General features: G+C 27.2%; 2 protein-coding genes across 8 annotated transcripts in view; one reads left to right on the top strand and one right to left on the bottom strand.

Moving 5' to 3' along the window:
* schlank (ceramide synthase schlank) overlaps nt 1-6,364 on the top strand; it is a 64,572-nt gene extending 58,208 nt beyond the window's left edge. The window contains exons 6-9 of one of the 7 annotated variants that reach the window (XR_010843382.1): nt 2,568-2,715; nt 3,046-3,462; nt 5,695-5,781; nt 6,187-6,364. Coding sequence is in view for 2 of the 7 variants with exons in the window: in XM_014424816.2 (XP_014280302.1) it covers nt 2,568-2,715; nt 3,046-3,138 (241 nt within the window). In the remaining 5 variants the exon portion in view is untranslated. Of the gene's footprint in view, nt 1-821; nt 864-2,567; nt 2,716-3,045; nt 4,502-5,661; nt 5,798-6,186 lie in introns of those variants that run through there. The other 6 variants (XR_001343542.3, XR_010843381.1, XR_001343543.3 and 3 more) reach the window with 6 other exon arrangements.
* Nucleotides 6,365-8,550: 2,186 nt separating this feature from the next.
* LOC106683388 (DNA ligase 1) lies at nt 8,551-15,382 on the bottom strand. Its single transcript, XM_014424819.3, has 11 exons — nt 15,188-15,382; nt 15,020-15,122; nt 14,786-14,935; nt 14,564-14,616; nt 13,430-13,528; nt 13,229-13,357; nt 13,088-13,162; nt 12,714-12,862; nt 10,544-10,756; nt 8,943-9,098; nt 8,551-8,869 (listed from the first exon to the last, which is right to left on the bottom strand). The coding sequence occupies exons 1-11, from the start codon at nt 15,299-15,301 to the stop codon at nt 8,749-8,751; spliced, it is 1,362 nt and encodes a 453-aa protein (XP_014280305.1). The 5' UTR covers nt 15,302-15,382; the 3' UTR covers nt 8,551-8,748.
* Nucleotides 15,383-17,516: the final 2,134 nt, after the last annotated feature.

Raw genomic sequence — 17,516 nt, 5'->3', positions numbered from 1 at the left:
TCTGTAGTTAAAATGGAAGAACCATTATAACACACCATAATAATTGATAATCTGGTAAAGGTGATATCCTAGAAAATATTGTCTGTAGTTAAAATTGAAGAACCATTATAACACACCATAATAATTAATAATCTGGTAAAGGTGGTATTCTAGAAAATATTGTCTGTAGTTAAAATGGAAGAACCATTATAACACACCATAATGGCGGGAAACATTATATATTAATTAAATAAATCAAAAATTGTATCCTTGTATAGTCTCAACACTTTTTATTTCATCAGGATACAATTTTTGATTTATTTAATAAATAACTATCTTTCTCAAGAAATTGAAAAAATATATTTAAAATTATATATTAAGTTATAAACATTATCCATTTTTTTACCATTTTAACACTTATGATAGCTCCAACCATTCATAATTGGTGTTAATTAAGATTCTGACAACTGAATTGAATCATCAGTATATGAATCTTAAGATGTTTAGTTTTAATGAACTATAAATATAAAATACCTCATAAGTATGTTAATTAAACAAATAAGAGGATAAAAACAGAATAGTGCTTATTTTCAACTACTTTGTGTTAAGTCCATAAATGCAATTTTTACTAAAAGATTTTGTGGAGAGTCACAAGATTGTTGCTTTTGGATGTTGAAATCATCTCCACTTCACTATGGTTGACCAATTTTGGCTTCTTAGTGGATGGGATCATTCCTGAATGATTCGTGTAAATCCTTGTTATTATTATCATATTTATTGGGTTTAATGTTAAAATTTATTTATGGAAGATTTGTTATTGTAAGATTTCCAACCTATTCTAGGATGATTTCGTCTGAGGTTTCATTGTCAAAACAATTTTAACTGTAAGTTTTATTGTTTTTTTGTTTTTTTTATTTCTCTATTGAAAATTCTTAAGTCATGAATACTAGATGAATTAATTTATTTTTATCTGTGTCTGGTTAACAACAAAATATTTTTAATCATATGAGTTTAAAACCAGCATGTCACTAACCTATACTTTCATAATTAATGTTTGATTATTTAATTTTTATTTTATTAGTTATTGATTTTTATTACTTTTTGGAGTGTAATTGAAAGTTGTTCTCATCCAAATGGAATGCTTGGTACTTGATATTGTTCTAAAATTTTTGGTGTCAATTCTAAATTTTAAGAATTAAGATTATGAGATACCATTTCAATTTTTTTTATTTATAATATATTTTAAAATTTGAAAGTTATTAAATATGAAGATCTAGAATCTTGTTAATTTATGATTTTAATTAAATGATAATTGAAACATCATAAATTAACACAATTAATACATCATAATGTTGATGTTATGAATATGCCTTCTGGATGGATAACAGTATTTCATTGCTGCCATGTTAGGATTTAATGTTAAAACAAGTCAATAGAATTTTTAATATTGTTCAACATAGCGAAATTCTTGGTAGCATAGTTGTTTATAAAAATTATTTTTGAAGTTTATTTTGTTATTTCTCAAGTTTTAGTTTGTCAATTTTTTTTTTCATTCTTAATCTCATGTTATACAGTTTCATTTTAAATCATTAAAAAGTATTGTTTAACTCTGGTAACAGGAAAAATCAATTTAAGTAGAATATTGATTAGCTGCAATTTATTTTATTTTATTTTTTTAATCTGATTTCTAATGAAATTTTCAAAAGCATCTAAAATATTGTTAAACATAAAAAATAAGATCATTCCAAAATTTTTAGTATACAGTTATAAAGAAGGAAGGTCTAGTTCATTGTGTTAGGTAGGCGTAGGCACTATGCTTTTATCTCTTGGGGCCGGATTTTTTTTTTATCTATTTTCTGGTTTCAGATCAACTAAATATTAATATATTAATGCTATTTTAAAGTAAGCAAATTAGGAATATTATCAAGACAAAAATTTTAAAAAAATACTCAGATATTCAAAAATTAGTGCTTCAGTTTTCATTTACTTAAAAATTTGGATTTAAATGGGAATTCAAACTCCCCTACTCTTCCATTTGATGATGTAGTTATGACCTACTACGGAATTATTGATTCATAATGTATATTCTCATACAATCCCATCACGACAACCCTTAATTCTTAAAATTATTTATAGTTATGCTAGATAAATATTCTGTCGGGCTCATATAATAAAAGTAGTGCCATCTTAGACATTTCGAGTCTCCGAGCAATTATGTATATAATTCATTGGCTAAAATTAAATATCTCAAAAGCATAATATATTTTTTTAATAATTTCCAATAAATGATGAACGATCCCAGGCCTAAGGCCTGCACTGAATGACGGACACTTTACATGTAGTTTCAAAGTGTTACCAAGGTGTCAGGAAACTATGGTTAAACATTCAGGGTGATATCTCGGTCCCTAAAAAATAAAATTAGGATTGAAATCATTAAAAGTATAAAGAAAATTCTTAAATAGGATCTTTTTAAATAGTGCTGAACAACTTTGATATAATTTAATGTAATGTGAATTGACACATTCTATAGACTTGTTTTAATTGTTAAATTTTTTGTAATTTTTGTTTCTTATCCATTTATTTTGCAGCACTGCCGTGTCAGCTCCGAGGCTAGTTAATACTATGTTTCCTGCTTATTATATTTTTAATGGGCTTCTCTTGCTACTCCTTGCACTGCATATTTTTTGGACTCATCTCATCCTCAAGATTGCTTACAATGCTATTTCGGCTGGTCAGGTGAGTTTATTTTATTCATGAAAATCTCTTTGGTGCTATTATGATATTTTTGCTTAGAAAGATATTTTGGTATTTTAGGAAATATTTCCTATATGTTTGATGATTGCCATTATCTTTTACATTGCTATAATGATAAAAGAAAGAAAAGAATGAAATCATTACAAAAATAAAAATGATCATTTACAAAAATATCAACCATCATTTGTATGGACGATATTTGATTTCAAAGGGTAGGTTGTTTATTTTCTATACACCACCCAGCAATTATTAAGTATTAATCCCTAATTTGTTTGTCAACTTACTTCTTCATTGTGTTTTTTTTCTTTGTAGATGGAAGGCGATATTCGGAGTTCGTCGAGTGAGGAGGTCTCTGATGCTTCGACAAATTCAACAAACTCGATCGCAAAACCGAAAACTCAATGATTCGACAAGTTCCGATAATGGATAAGCATAAATTTGTGCTGTTGCCCAGGGTTTTGTATACATGTATATATAAAAATTGTACATTGATAGAAAGGTGTCTATCTGTTGCCCTCTGTATATACCAAAGATGTTTGTAACAATTTTTTTTTCTTTTTTTTTCCCTTTAGTATTGCCTTGATGTGTTACTCTCTTTAAAGGCACCTGGAGGAGAGCGTACTCCGCATCAAAAGTGTTTTACTTTTCCCACCCACCTATATAATGTTTGTTCAGTGTTAGATGTTAAATCTCTACTTAATGTTCATCGTGGAGTGAGCAAGCTTTGTTGTGAGTATGAGAGTTCGATGTAGGCAATATTTTTTTTAGAAGTAAAATCTTTATTTAAATTAAATTTGAATGGCCATCTTCCATTATAATGGTTTTTTTTTAGCTTTAAACTGTATGAATAAATTTATTATTTATTGATTAGTTTCCTATGCCTATATTTCACCATTATTATGAGAATGTTTCCTCTATTTCCAATGAAATTGGAAATATAAATAAAAATAAGTTCTGTTCAAGTTAACTTAGATCGGTATTGTAATTTATGTACATTTATAAATTATTGCCTTAAGACTGTGATTGTAACTGACAAACTTGTTTAGCCATAAATCAATCTTGAAAGGTTTTTCAGTCTAATTAACTTGCGTTTTTATCATTTCATTACTCATCACAATGCATGTGAATGTGTGCTTGTTTATGTTTTCTATTTATTTTATTTATATTTCACATGTGTCGGCACGTTGATATGTACTTGTGATTTATAATAAACTAGTTAATTTTTTTTTCACTTTAGCAATTATTATAATATTATTTCCTTTTAATTTCATTATTAAAAAGTCTCGTATGTTTTCCGATATTTATAAATTGTGAGACTGATTATGGTTATGAGAGTGAAGTGAGATTATCCGACTACACTTGGGAACTATGGGGACATAAGGTATATACCTACATACTTTGTACGTTATGTATGTCCATTGTTATACAAAAAGGTACTATGTAACTATGTCATGACCTTTGTCTGTTAGGTACTTTACATATATTTATTGCATGATAACTTAATAAATGTTTCATCGTATTGTAAATTATCATGCCACATTAGAGATTTGTTTGTATAGTAATATTATTGAGAGTTATATATTTTCTGTGCAATATATCTATGTACATAATTGACAAAGTGTAGGATTTCTGTTCGCTAATGACTTAATTAACACTAACTCAAAACTATTAGGCCAACAAGTTACTGATTAACTTAATAGCGAGAGGGAATCTCATCTTCTGTTTTACTCTACAATATATTTTGAAATAAATCTGCATTTTTGACCTCCTTACTGTGTTTTATTTTATTGACCTTTGTAACCACTGACCTAACCTATAAAAAAATTTATAGAGCATCTTTTTCTTTTGAGTTGTTACACATGAATTAAAAGTTCAAGTACAAATATATCAAGTGATATATTTGTAAAAATAAATTCAAATTATATTTTTTTCCCCTCTTTCTTGTGAGATGGTGTATTTGTACTTCTCTCTACATTTACTGATGATGTGGCTTTAAAAAAGCTAAACAGGTTAGTATTATAAATTTTTAGTTGGTTTTCATTAGCCTAGGGTCGTTATGAGTGTACAATAATAATTTTTTATAATAATAAAATATGTTATCTTTCTGTATATTCTATTTATTTTAACAGCTGGTATTGGTCATGTTAAGAAAATAAATAAAACATCATAGAAGAAAACATATTTTTAATCTTATGAAATACTATTTCCTGGTTAAAATAAAAACATAAATTAAAATTTTATAGATGAATTTGAATAAAAATATTTTTTTTTTTAATAATTCAAACTGTCAAGCATATCCAGAAAATAAGAGTGCTCAATTTTTTGTATTAAAAAAAAATAATATCGTAGGTATTATATGTTACTTATTTTTCCATGTGATTGCCTTCTTATTCTATGCTAGTTGTAAGTTGTGGCTTAAGCTTTTTGATACCCTTTTTATAGAACTGTACCGTCATCTTTGTACACTTCAAGACCACTTGTTTCACCTCCTCATCAGTTCTAAATTTTTTTTCACTCATGTCAATCTTCAGGCAGGTAAAAAGATGAAAATCTGAAGGTGTCAAGTCAAGGAATCAAGGATGGTGGTAAAATATGTTCCAACCAAATAAGTTCAAAAGCGCCTTGATTATGTTGATAGCTGTCTTCCAACCAACACATTCCCTTTGTTTATTTTCCCTTTCACTAAAATGAACCTTATGACCTTATACTTGGCGGATTTCTCATTGAGATATTCCTAGGAAATGGATGCTATGAGACAAGTTTTGGTGCTCAGGAGACCAATCTACTTCTCTATGTTGTTAACTTTTGAAAACAAAAAAAAATCTAATAGCCATGCTTTTACTTTCTGGACATGCCTCTTGTACTATTTCAGTCTGTGAATTTAGTCATCCACTATTAATTATTCATTGTCTTTTATTATTGATTTAGTCATTTAAATTATCTTTTCTACATGAGAAAAAGGAAATATTCATTGGATGATTGAATAAAAGGTCTCAGCCTACAGGATAGAGTGGCACCAACTTTTGAAAATCATTTTGTCCGAAGGTGGTAAGAAAAGATTAAAGTAATTATTAAGCTGATGTAAAAGATATGAATATTTTTATTATCCTCCATTGACTAAAATTTAAAATGAAATGGATTAATTGAATTGAAGATACAATGTCAAAATACTTAAATCCTGAACTCTTGACCTTCAAAATTTATATTTTTATTTTGTCTCAGCTTTTAAAATTTCTATAATTTTCTGTTTTTGCCTAATATATTAATTTCATTATAGAAAAATCGTCAGATTTTCGAATCTAAAGTTGAAAAAAATGGCACTATTTTTTTTTTCGTTTTGTCTCATTTTTCATTGTAACAAACAACCCATTGGTTTATCTTTAAAATCATAGTTTTTTTTTTTTAAACACTGAGTTTACTGTCGTGTATAATACCCTTTTTACCTGATTACAGATTCAGTTGAATAGTTGTGGCAGATGGGATAAAGAAAATGTTCTAAACTTTTGTGGTATTAAGTTATTATGTGATGTCATTTAGTTTTATACTTCTGAGAAAGTTAAAAAAAAAAAAAATAAAAACAACCAGTCAAAGCACTCCCTTAGAATGAAAATAAATATTAATTATAATTTAATATGTGTATTTTTTTTACTAAGAAAATTCTTTGAACATATCTTGAGTAAACAAAAAATGACACTTGATTCAAGTGAATCTGTTTTTACTTTGTAAAAACAACAGAAGCTCATATTTTAAATATCCATTTATTTAATAATATACAAACTTGATAATAGAAACAATTAGATTACAACAACTAACAACAAAGCACAAGATTAAATTATTTTATGCACTAACAATAGATTAACAAAAATTCAAAGTCTTATGAGACAGTAAAATTTACTTAATTATTTGATCAAGTTGAACTTGATAACAAAAATATGTAAACAATATGTTATAAAATAAATCTACAAACAATATATAAACTTGATAATAGAAACAGATTACAACAAAGCACAAGATTAAATTATTTTATGGACTAACAATATATTAAGAAAAATTCAAAGTCTTAGGACACAGTAAAATTTACTTTATTATAAAAAAAAAATTATACAACTTGATAACGACAATATGCAAACAATATGTTATAAAATAAATATACTAACAATAAAGCACAAGATTAAATTATTTTATGTGCTAACAATAAAACAACAAAAATTAAAGGTCTTAGAAACAGTAAAATTTACTTTATTTCTTTTTATCAATCAAATCATTTTTTGAAGGACAAAAAATGTGATTGATATTTATAAAAATAATGGGAATTATAGATTTCCAATCTCAAATCTGCTAAGAATACTATAAAACATGATTAAAAGTATCAAAATTCCAGGGAGTTATCATATTTTCTTCAAAAAATATTATTTGTATTTTGGCCTAGTATCTCATTGAAAAGTATAATTTTTTATTTTTAAAAATTCTTGCTTTTAAAATACATCACAAAATGTAGTTGCTCATTTATTAGAAACAAATAATGAATTAATTAAATCTTCCATTAATATCCTGATTTTATATATATATATATATATATATATATTGATCTCTCTTTGAAGTATAACTTTATTTGTTATTTATAATAAAGTTTTATATTTTTATGAACAAAAAATTATTTTTAATAATGAGTAAGTATTTTATTATTATTGATTAACATATTGAGGAATTAAACAAATAGTCACAAGTATATTGAAAATTTTGTCTAGAAAAATATGGAAGCTCATACAATTTTATTTTCCTAAATAAAGACAGTATATAAAAAAAATATGAAATTAAAATATTTGTTATCCTAGTGTACCTTGGGTATTCAATGTTAAAGAAAAATAGGTACTGAAAAGTTACAGATAAATTATCTTTGGAAGATCTGACAAAGTTTGAAAAATGGTTTTTACATTATCCCTGGTGTTATTAAAGAAAAATAGGTACTGAAAAGTCACAGATAAATTATCTTAGGAAGATCTAACAAAGTTTGAAAAATTATTTTTACATTATCCCTGGTGTTATTGTAATGGAAGGATGATTGGTCTTCTTCACTGAGTATAGTTATGTATATTTCCTAGACCGAATCTTACATAATATTCAGGTAGGTGAGTGGAAGATTTATAACCTACGGGTATGGTAACCAGGATATATGTGGAAGAAGACCTATTAAATAAGTATAGGACTCCAACGGGAGTCTGTGGCCAACAAAGGAAAATAAAAAATAAGAGATCTATTAAAGATTTCTAAAACAGCCCCACACAAATAAATAAAACGATGAATTGAAGACCATGGGGGGAAAAGAAAGCAGGTGTAATTCATAAAACTTAAACGCGAGAAAAATTAAATTCGGAGTTTGTCGCTAAAATTATTTTCATTTATTAAGTCTTAGCTGTTGAAACTAATTTATGGATGTTTTCTCTTTTCTTCTCTCACGTATGGACATAACCTTTTATTCCTACATTTAGATATTTTTTGAAATCATTTTTAACAGGTATAAACTTCGTTTTTAATATTTGGCCTCCTAGGAATATAGTATTTTCCTTTATTTATTTTTGGCCACTAATAATTCAATTTTGAAAAGCCGAGCCTGTTTTCCCTCTTTAGTTTTCAATTCATGATAGATGTAACTCAATGTTAATCATGTTGTTTTAATTTCAGAGCAAAAACTACGGATAGTTATCATTGACCTTAACTGGTATTGTTAATAAGTATTTTCATATAAATATTAATAGTAATAAAATAAAAATGGAATAGTTTGTTTTTTAATAGAAAAGGAATAAATATGTTGGAAAAGTTAGTTGCCAGTGAAGACAAACTTGTTCAATAATATATAAATTTTTTTTTTATAAACTATCTTAGGCTTTTTTTTCTCTCAAAATGATGAAAATGGTTGATATTAGCGTTTAATAGATCATAATAATGGTTTTATTAACCAAAATACTAACCAGGGAGCTTTTTTATACTCTGATATATAATACCCATTTATAAACATTAGCCAAGCCATATGTGCGATCTTTGCATTACCCTTGCACACATGTGTGAGTCGAGGACCCTTTTATGCATTCCCAATTTGTTAACTTTCTGATCAAATGTTTCAGGTGTCATTATACTCCTAAAATTAAAACCCATTATAAGATCATGGTTTAATATGAATTTGTTTCTTTTGTATGAATTTAAAATATTACCTGATATGGTCTTTCAATTCTTGAATAAACAAAGCTCTGCTTTTTGATTGGCCAATTATTCTCTCTTTCTCTTGGTGAAGATTGTTTATTTTCCGATCTTTTTCTTCCACTTGTCTTCTAAGACCTTCGGCCTTCATGTCTTCAGCTTCTTTCACCCTAAAAGATAGAATTATAAGTAACTAAGTGTGATTAATTGAAATCATTATGGCTGATTTCTCCCTAATGATAATTTATTAGGGGGAAACCACTTATGGATTTTGAGGTAAGGGACTGTTTTTTAACTTTTCTAGAGATAGAGCTGATTTTTATATAACTTTATACATTTTCTTCTCAAATAAAATAAACTTGAACAATGGATTAAATTCCAATCCTCTATTTTTGGGTTTAAATTAATAAATATTGGATGGAGTCAAATGTAGTGACGGCGAGATAGAATGATTGGGATGGATGGACCAGCTCGCATATTTTTTAAAAGTATTTTATTAATACTGGAAGATTATTGATTGACTGTGTGTATAGATGAATGGAATATGGTCCGGGTGCGGTAAAAAAAACTCAAATAGTAAATGATTATACTATTTTTATTGGCTTAATTTTTATCTTCCAGTATGTCACAAAACACACATGGCCCTCAAGATACAAACACTAGTAACAACAATATCCGCCGCGGCTCAATAAAAATAGTATAATCATTTACTATTTTAGTTTTTTTTACCGCACCCGGACCATATTCCATTTATTTTATTAATATAGTTTCATAAGGAAGAGACCCATTTACTTTTTTTTTACCTTTTTATTATTATAGTAATGTAAATATTAAATTCACAGTACAGGTAATACTTAAAAAGATATTTTCATGAGTCATTAAATTAAATTCAAATGAGCTAGTATTCTTAGTCGTCCATGAACATCCAATTGGTCCAAAATTTGTAAATTATAATAAATAATTATCTAAAGCCATCTGGTCATCATTAGAATAATAGGTTGGCTACCAACTTCAAGGTAACTATTAGTTTGGTAACCTTTCATGCCAACCAAAAGTTATTTCATAGTTTGTTTACTTGTCATAGGTCTATAATTGCAGCCTCTATTAAATTCATAGTTGCATAAATATGACTAGTTCACTACCAGCGAATAATGCAAACAATGAATTATTTTTTAGTTAGCAGACAACTTGTTCATGAAGTGATTCATTAATCACTTTCCAAAATAAATTAATCAGTTTTATAATAGCACATCAATCACCTACAGGGGCAGTTATTAGAGGAAAGGCCAATACAGTCAAGGATTCTTGACTTTATGCTATTCCAATGACTTGATTTAACATCCTGTTAATGTTGAATAATATTTTTTTTAGGATTAAGTTGTTCCAGTTAGTCTACCGAACAAGAAGATTCTCATTTTGACAGCCTACTAATATTCATTATATAAACAACCTAGTGTATCAAGTCATGATAGTTTATTCAGTTTATAACACATACCTCATAGGTTACCTGATTAGAGTAATATATATCTAAGTTAAACAAATACTAATAATTCCAAACAACTTGTAATGTACTTAATTCATGAATTTTAAAGAAAGAAAAACATTGGTTAATTACTTGTTAATGTTCATAGTATGGATGATGGTCTTAGCCCTGTTCTTTTGTTGCAATCGTTCTACCTTTATCTCTAGTTCTCTACCCGCTTGTTCCTTAGCTCTGTTGACATCAAGCCATTGTAGAAGCAGTATTCGGTCTTGCCATTTCTCCATACCTACTTCTAGCTCTCTTTGTACCTTATGGACCTCAAGTTCCTTCAAATCTCTTTCAACACTAATTAAAATAAAAAATATAATTCACAAAATTCATTATTTCTGATGAATATAAATTAATTTAATTCAGTTATAAGGAAGTTACAAAACAAGGAGTACAAGTGGATATTTAAAGATAAATAAGAATCAAATCAAGTGAAACAGTCGAGGTGTCGTTCATGAATATGAGCCATGACAAAAATTACTATTATTAACAGTTTCGAATCAACATCACACAAGTATACATAATGTTCTATTGTTGTATGTTATAGCCTACATCATTATTATTATTACTGATTTAATTGGATCATAGCTGCCAAATCCTGCTTGCTCGAGAGATAAACCCTTAAAGTATTCATTTCAGTTGAAGTTGAGGGCTTAAGTTTGCATAAATAGGAATCAATTAAAGGTGTGAGGTTATAACCTTGAACAAGAACAATGGTCAACCATTATCTCTTTGTCTACAGGTGAATATAAGCCCACCCATCCTGTTGAAGTAGTGTTTGGGAACTCATAGCTTAACATTTTTAGAATAGAATAATACTCCACATGTTTAAGGAAATATGTAAACAATAAGAATAAAAAAAAGCTATTGACTCATAGAGATATAGTAGTGACATGGATTTAGGACAAACCCATATTGAGTATTTTCAGGTTTATAATAAAAATGCTCAAACATGTGGTTGAAAGTAAAGAATAATAATGAAACATCTATAAATTTAATTTATCTGCAGAAGATGGTGAGATTTATAAAAATAAGATAACATGGAATTTAAAAATCTTAGGAAATATCACTTCTAGTCTCCATTCTTAGACAAGGATTATCTAACAGAGATATAATGAACCATTGCCCAAAAGAAATATAAGGGAAGTATATGGGTTTAGAGAATGAATGAGTATCTACAATTGGTTACTAAAATGTAAATAAAAGACGAAATCTAACTGCTTTAGCTTGTTTCTCTAACCTTGAAAAAGACCTAATTATAGTTTGGGAGGCATGGTATAAACCAACAGCTATCTGCTCTTAATTCTTGGTATTGATATTCGAAGATGCAGGCGACTGAGATACAATACCTGAAAAATGAAGGGAGGAAACAAAAGTGTCGAAATAACTGGATAAAGCCATTTCATTGTTATAAATTCAACAATAGAGGAATGCTGCCTAAGGTGATTTGCTCACTTTCCTGGAATGTAACACTATTGACTAATCTGGGAAATATGCAAGATAAAGGGTAAGAAGATATATAATTCCTAAATTTCTTATATTGGAAATTAGAAAAATGTTAACAGAGGATTGAAGCACCTGAAATCAGCTGTGGAATGAACAAGAATCTTTATTATGATAACTTTAATTTTATTGTATAATAATATCATTTATGAATAAAATTTTCATATTTTTTGATATATTAACTAAATTAAGTTGCCCAACGATATATTAGAAATAAGTTTAATCACTTTGATGGCTATAAGATATGAATATATGTATATGATATATATATTATTGACTTATTGAATCTAATATTGTTGTTTCCTTCAAATATCATTAATAAAATTATTTTAATGATATGTTTACTATAAATACATTAATAAAAAAAAATAGATCAAACTATAAAATAAATTTAAGGAAACCTTAAAAAAACTGATGACTGCTATGTGACAAAAAACCCAAAACAAATGTCTATTGATGGGATGTAGGGATTCTGGTTAAGAGAGAACAAAGAGAGGGAAAACAGAAGAGACATGGTTAACAATGCAATGTTATAAAGTGTTTGTTTATTGCTACGGCCACACAACTTTTAGTTATATCCGGCTTGGACCAAGTGTCATTATGTTCTTAGAAATCATTTTTCTGCTTAGATTTTTTTTTACATGTTATATTTTTAAGACAATGTTAAAAAAATTTTATTATTATTTTGATACATTTTTAATTATTGCTAAAATATATTGGTTGATGCCATAGAACCACAGTCATGACCTACCTGTTCTCAATGACCTGCTTGTATTTTTGAATGCAATAATCAGGATCAGAATACTGTATGCTTAATTTTTGAAAAAGTTTTCTTTCTTCTGCAATTTTAGATTTTCTTTTTGATTCTTTGCTTTTACGTTTGTGGGCTGAATCAGGCCTCTAAAAAATATACAGATATATATATATTTTTTTAATTTGTTACTTTTCATTATATTTATTCATGTATTTTTTATAGATTCATCATTTCTTTAAATATGAAATTTTAAAATTTCTTCCTTACACTTTCTTTTTAATTCATTGCCTGAATAATTAAATTATTAATCACTACAAAGTGAGTATTTTTTGTACTTCAATTATAATCATTTGACTAATATTATTTCTTACTTGTTGACATTCTGGTTTACAGGCCAAACTACTGTAATTGGTTTCGACAGGATCCTTAAACAAAACTTGTTGAACCTGAAAATGGAGTTGAATTTCAAATTTTTAAATTTTATAAAGCCTTTTTATTTTATGTATTATCACCTCATCTGGGGTATTAGGTTTTTCAATTTCTGCCTCTTCGTCATTGTTATCACTTTCTGCTGGCTTTCTTGCAGGTGTATTTTGTTCTTTGGATTCAGCTGCAAACATCTTTTCTGTTTTTTTGTTTTCCTGACAATGACAGATTTTAATAAGCACACAAGATTATTTTTATATTTCAATTAACTGAAAGGCATATTTTACCTCATCTAGTTTATCTTTGGTTCCAAGTGTTTGTTCAAATGTGACATTTACTTTTGGTAAATTTAGATGGTTTCTGTCAATTTTTTCTTCAAAATGATCCTGCAATTACAATAAAGTGTAATGAAATAATATAATGCTTCAAAAATCATATTTCATGAGGTAATATAAAAATGAAACATTTTGTTTACCCATGCTTTGGAGAAAATTCAATCCATTTTTTTAAATATATTAACAAAATTCAATCTTAGAAAGCTTTTAAAAGTAATATAATTTGCATAGTTTTATTTACCACTTTCTCATTATAATTGCACTAAAATATTGATGTATTATACAACAGAAAACTATGTTCTTTTTGTCAAACAAAACAACTTTTTTTTTTTTACTGGTAACAGTTAACATTTTGAATGTGTTGAAAAAAAGGCTTTTCAGCTGACAGAATGACTAACTTCATGATATCAGTTTTGTATTTCATTAAAGTTCAAATTCTTCCTCTTATTTATTTTACATTAATAAGGTAACATTGGCGACGTTCAGACAGTCTGTCCATCTTCAGATAAAATGGCCTTTAAAAAGTAGTAATAAAGTTTTTTGTTACATTAGTTTTGAAATATAGCCAAATTTTCTTTCCTTTATTTTTTATCAAGATTATTTTACTTACATTCAATATCTTCCTTTGTTTTTAATGGTAATTTTAGTTTCATTTCCATTTTGTCATTTAATTTATAAAAAACAAAACTAAATAATCTAAAACCTACTGAATCTATTTTTAGTTCTTAGTTTACATTTTGGTTACAAATTAGGGATGGAATCAACTCAAAAAATATGTATATTTAAGATCTAAGATTTTGTTTGAGATAAATAAAACCTAAAAATGTTTGCCTTAATGTTGAAAAAAAATCCAATTTTCCAACACTAATAGTTTATGTAGCAGCAAGAACTTTTATGTAAAAAAAGAACAACCAAACTATCATGAAAATACTGAATCTATTTTTTGTTCTTAGTTAACATTTAAGGTAGAAATTAGGGGTAGAATCAACTTATGAAATAGATATATTTAAGATATTCAGTAATACAAGAGAATAGATAAGATATTAATATAAATATAAGAGATAAATCAAACTTAAAGATGTTTACCTTAATATTTCTCATGTTTTCTGGTGTATCAGCTCTTTTCCTCAAGTAACACTCTAAAATATAAATAAATTTAATCATTCACTACATTGGATTTAAGTTGTTTGTTCCTATGACTTTACATATTTTATTCTTTGAATATTACATTATATATATATATATATATATATATATATAGAGAGAGAGAGAGAGAGAGAGATGTAGGAAATTTGATTATCAAGCTACCTCTAATCACTGGGAGGGCTCTGTCTTTGACTTCCTGCAGTCTTGGTGAATATCTTCTAATTCTTTCAGGTTTATTCAATGTATCTTTTACTAAAGAATATCCATGCAAGAGATATTGATTTCTTATAGCTCTGCATAAAGCTAATTTACCTGTGGAATCCATAATATAAATGCTTGTTTTATTTAATTATTATATACCAACATAAGTGCCTATTAGACATTTGTACTACATACGTTGCCTTTCCTTTTCGTATGCTTGAAACAAAATCTGTGCATCTTCCTTTTTTCCACTTTTTCTTTCAAATTCAGAAGCACTCTTGTAAAGTAATTCAACTGGCTGTAATGTTTAATGTGTAAATATCAAATAAATACAGCGCTATTAGAATTAACTTATAATTTTACCTTTATTCCTGCTTTCCTACAAGCCTTCAAAGATCTCGGACTGGTCAGTACATATTTGCATTTGTTAGCTGACGGTATCTCAAAGTTTAATAAGTTCAATACAGGCAAGCTCATGGATTTATTATTAAATCATGAGACTTGCCTACTAAGTTCTTATGAATGTTTGTTAGCTGTTGTTGCTATGCCAGTATGTAATCAATATGTTGTAATTTTTCAAAGGAATAGATATGTTTGGGAAAGATGTTGAAATTGGTTTTATTAAAATAAAAAAAAATTAAAAATTATTGCTAAAATGACAAAAATACTGTTTTAGATATAAAGTTTTTATTTTTTTGTTTCTTTACATATGAATTATCAGACATAATTCATTTGATTTTAAATAACTTGATAGTCACATTATGATAATTTATTTCTGAAACATTACCAAAATAAGTCCAATTTATAAACCAAGAAATGGCTTTTACTACCATTTAAATATTATTTATTTTACTTATATCTATTGGTACTACTGCACCTGTGAGCCTTAACAACTAGCATTCTTTTAAGTGCATCTGTAATCCACAATATCATTCTTAATTTGTTGTTTTTATATAGAAACGATGGTTTAGGGATATTTTCCTATCTTCAGGTAAAATATATGTTTAAACTTTTAAAATGAAACATCTTTTACGAAAATAATTACAGTTTATTTGGGAAATACTTCACAATCTGTTGAAATTTGGTTCAATTCAATTGTTAAGTATGGTATGACTAATAGTTCCTGAGAAACTTTTTTGTATATAATGACGTTTTTTCCATATAAAAACGATTTGTAAATATATTTCGGCAAATGTCACGTAAAATACTACTCCCACGAAGAGTTGTTATAAACTATTTTATGGTATGTTTAATTAGCTGAAATTTGAGTGCTAATAGACATTTTTATGTCTTAATTATATGTAATTCCTGAGATACTGTTTTTAAAATAATTTTTTTTTCAAAGCTACGAAAAATCAAGATTTTATTAATTTAATTTGGTTTTTATTTCTGAAACTAATGAAAGTACCGATTCCATTAGCATTTAAATTAAAGATAGTTTTTTGTTTTGTTTTTTTATCAGGGCAAAATACAACGCACTTCAGCCATCCACGCTCACGCAGCCCAATATGGTCCAAATTTTTTCACTAATATATTCTTGTCTTAAGTGAAATCATCCCCGATGTCCTTTAGAATAGGGAAATTATCTAAAAGTGCTGCCGTAGTTTCTTCAAGCTGGCAATAAAGTTTGCATAATAGATGTCAAAGACACCACTCACAGATGTAGCTGTACAACAGATGAATTGTATGAATGTAGGGCTGAAGCTAGTAAAATAGAACATAAAGTAATTTATAAATATCCTTCCAGGTGTAGATAGCAGTCTCCATGATATATTATAAATGTTTATGACAAATTCTATATAAGGAAACATTAGACCTACAGATGTCTGTTAGCAATAAAATTGATGTTAGTTAAATGTTTCGTTAAGTAGTTTATAATGATTATGATCATTATCACTAACTTCGTGATATTTGCCAAAATTTTGATTTCTCTCTTATTTTTTTATTTTATTGTTGATCTTGAAAATCTGTCTCGGGGTTTATTGCACATATAAAGTGCTATTAGGTCTCAAAGATATTGTATATATTTGTTACACAATTTTAACCCTACCTTAATATACCTTTTTGTATCTTATGATCCTCCTATGTCAAAATATATTTAAAATATGAAGAAAATGGTCAGGGTGCGGTAAAAAAAGAAAATAGTTTTGAACTATATATATTCCGACGTTTCGCCCCACTTTGTAGGGCTTCATCAGGGCTAAAAAGATACAAAAAACAACTAAGGACATACAATAACAATAAGATACCACAACAATAAGATACAAAAAGTAAATTAAGGTAGGATAAATATTGTGTAAAAAATAAGTGAAAAGAAAATTATATATAAATAAAAGGAAGGAAGACATAAAATAGTATTAATATAAAATAAACTTGAATAAACAATGATAAGATTAAAAAATTACGTAACAATAATAAAAATAAAAAAATACGTAAACTATAAGGTTAAAAAAGTACAGTACATATAAAATGAAAAATCATAAAAGTAGATGTGTAAACGCAAAATTTAAATACACTGACAGGTGAAAAATGAAGAAGAAAGTTAACATTAAATTAAAGTCATGAAAGAATAAATAAAAATAAAATTAATTAATGATAATGAATGAGCAAAGAACAAATCAAGACCGCCTACCTGTTAACATATCGTCTTGAACAGGTGAAAGGAAACATTAGGGCGAAACTTCGGACATTA

Source organism: Halyomorpha halys, unplaced genomic scaffold, assembly GCF_000696795.3.
Source record: "Halyomorpha halys isolate HHAL.00 unplaced genomic scaffold, Hhal_1.1 Scaffold479.1, whole genome shotgun sequence".
Lineage (NCBI taxonomy): Eukaryota > Metazoa > Arthropoda > Insecta > Hemiptera > Pentatomidae > Halyomorpha > Halyomorpha halys.
Note: the sequence above shows the minus strand (reverse complement) of the source record. Positions and strands in the feature narration are given on the sequence as shown.

Excerpts from the sequence above, each read along its gene's own strand:
- LOC106683388 (XM_014424819.3), bottom strand. The coding sequence starts at position 15,301 with ATGAGCTTGCCTGTATTGAACTTATTAAACTTTGAGATACCGTCAGCT. Across the intron at positions 15,123-15,187 it reads GTAGGAAAGCAGGAATAAAG|CCAGTTGAATTACTTTACAA; the intron begins GTAAAATTATAA and ends TAAACATTACAG. Across the intron at positions 13,358-13,429 it reads CCAAAGATAAACTAGATGAG|GAAAACAAAAAAACAGAAAA; the intron begins GTAAAATATGCC and ends TGTCATTGTCAG.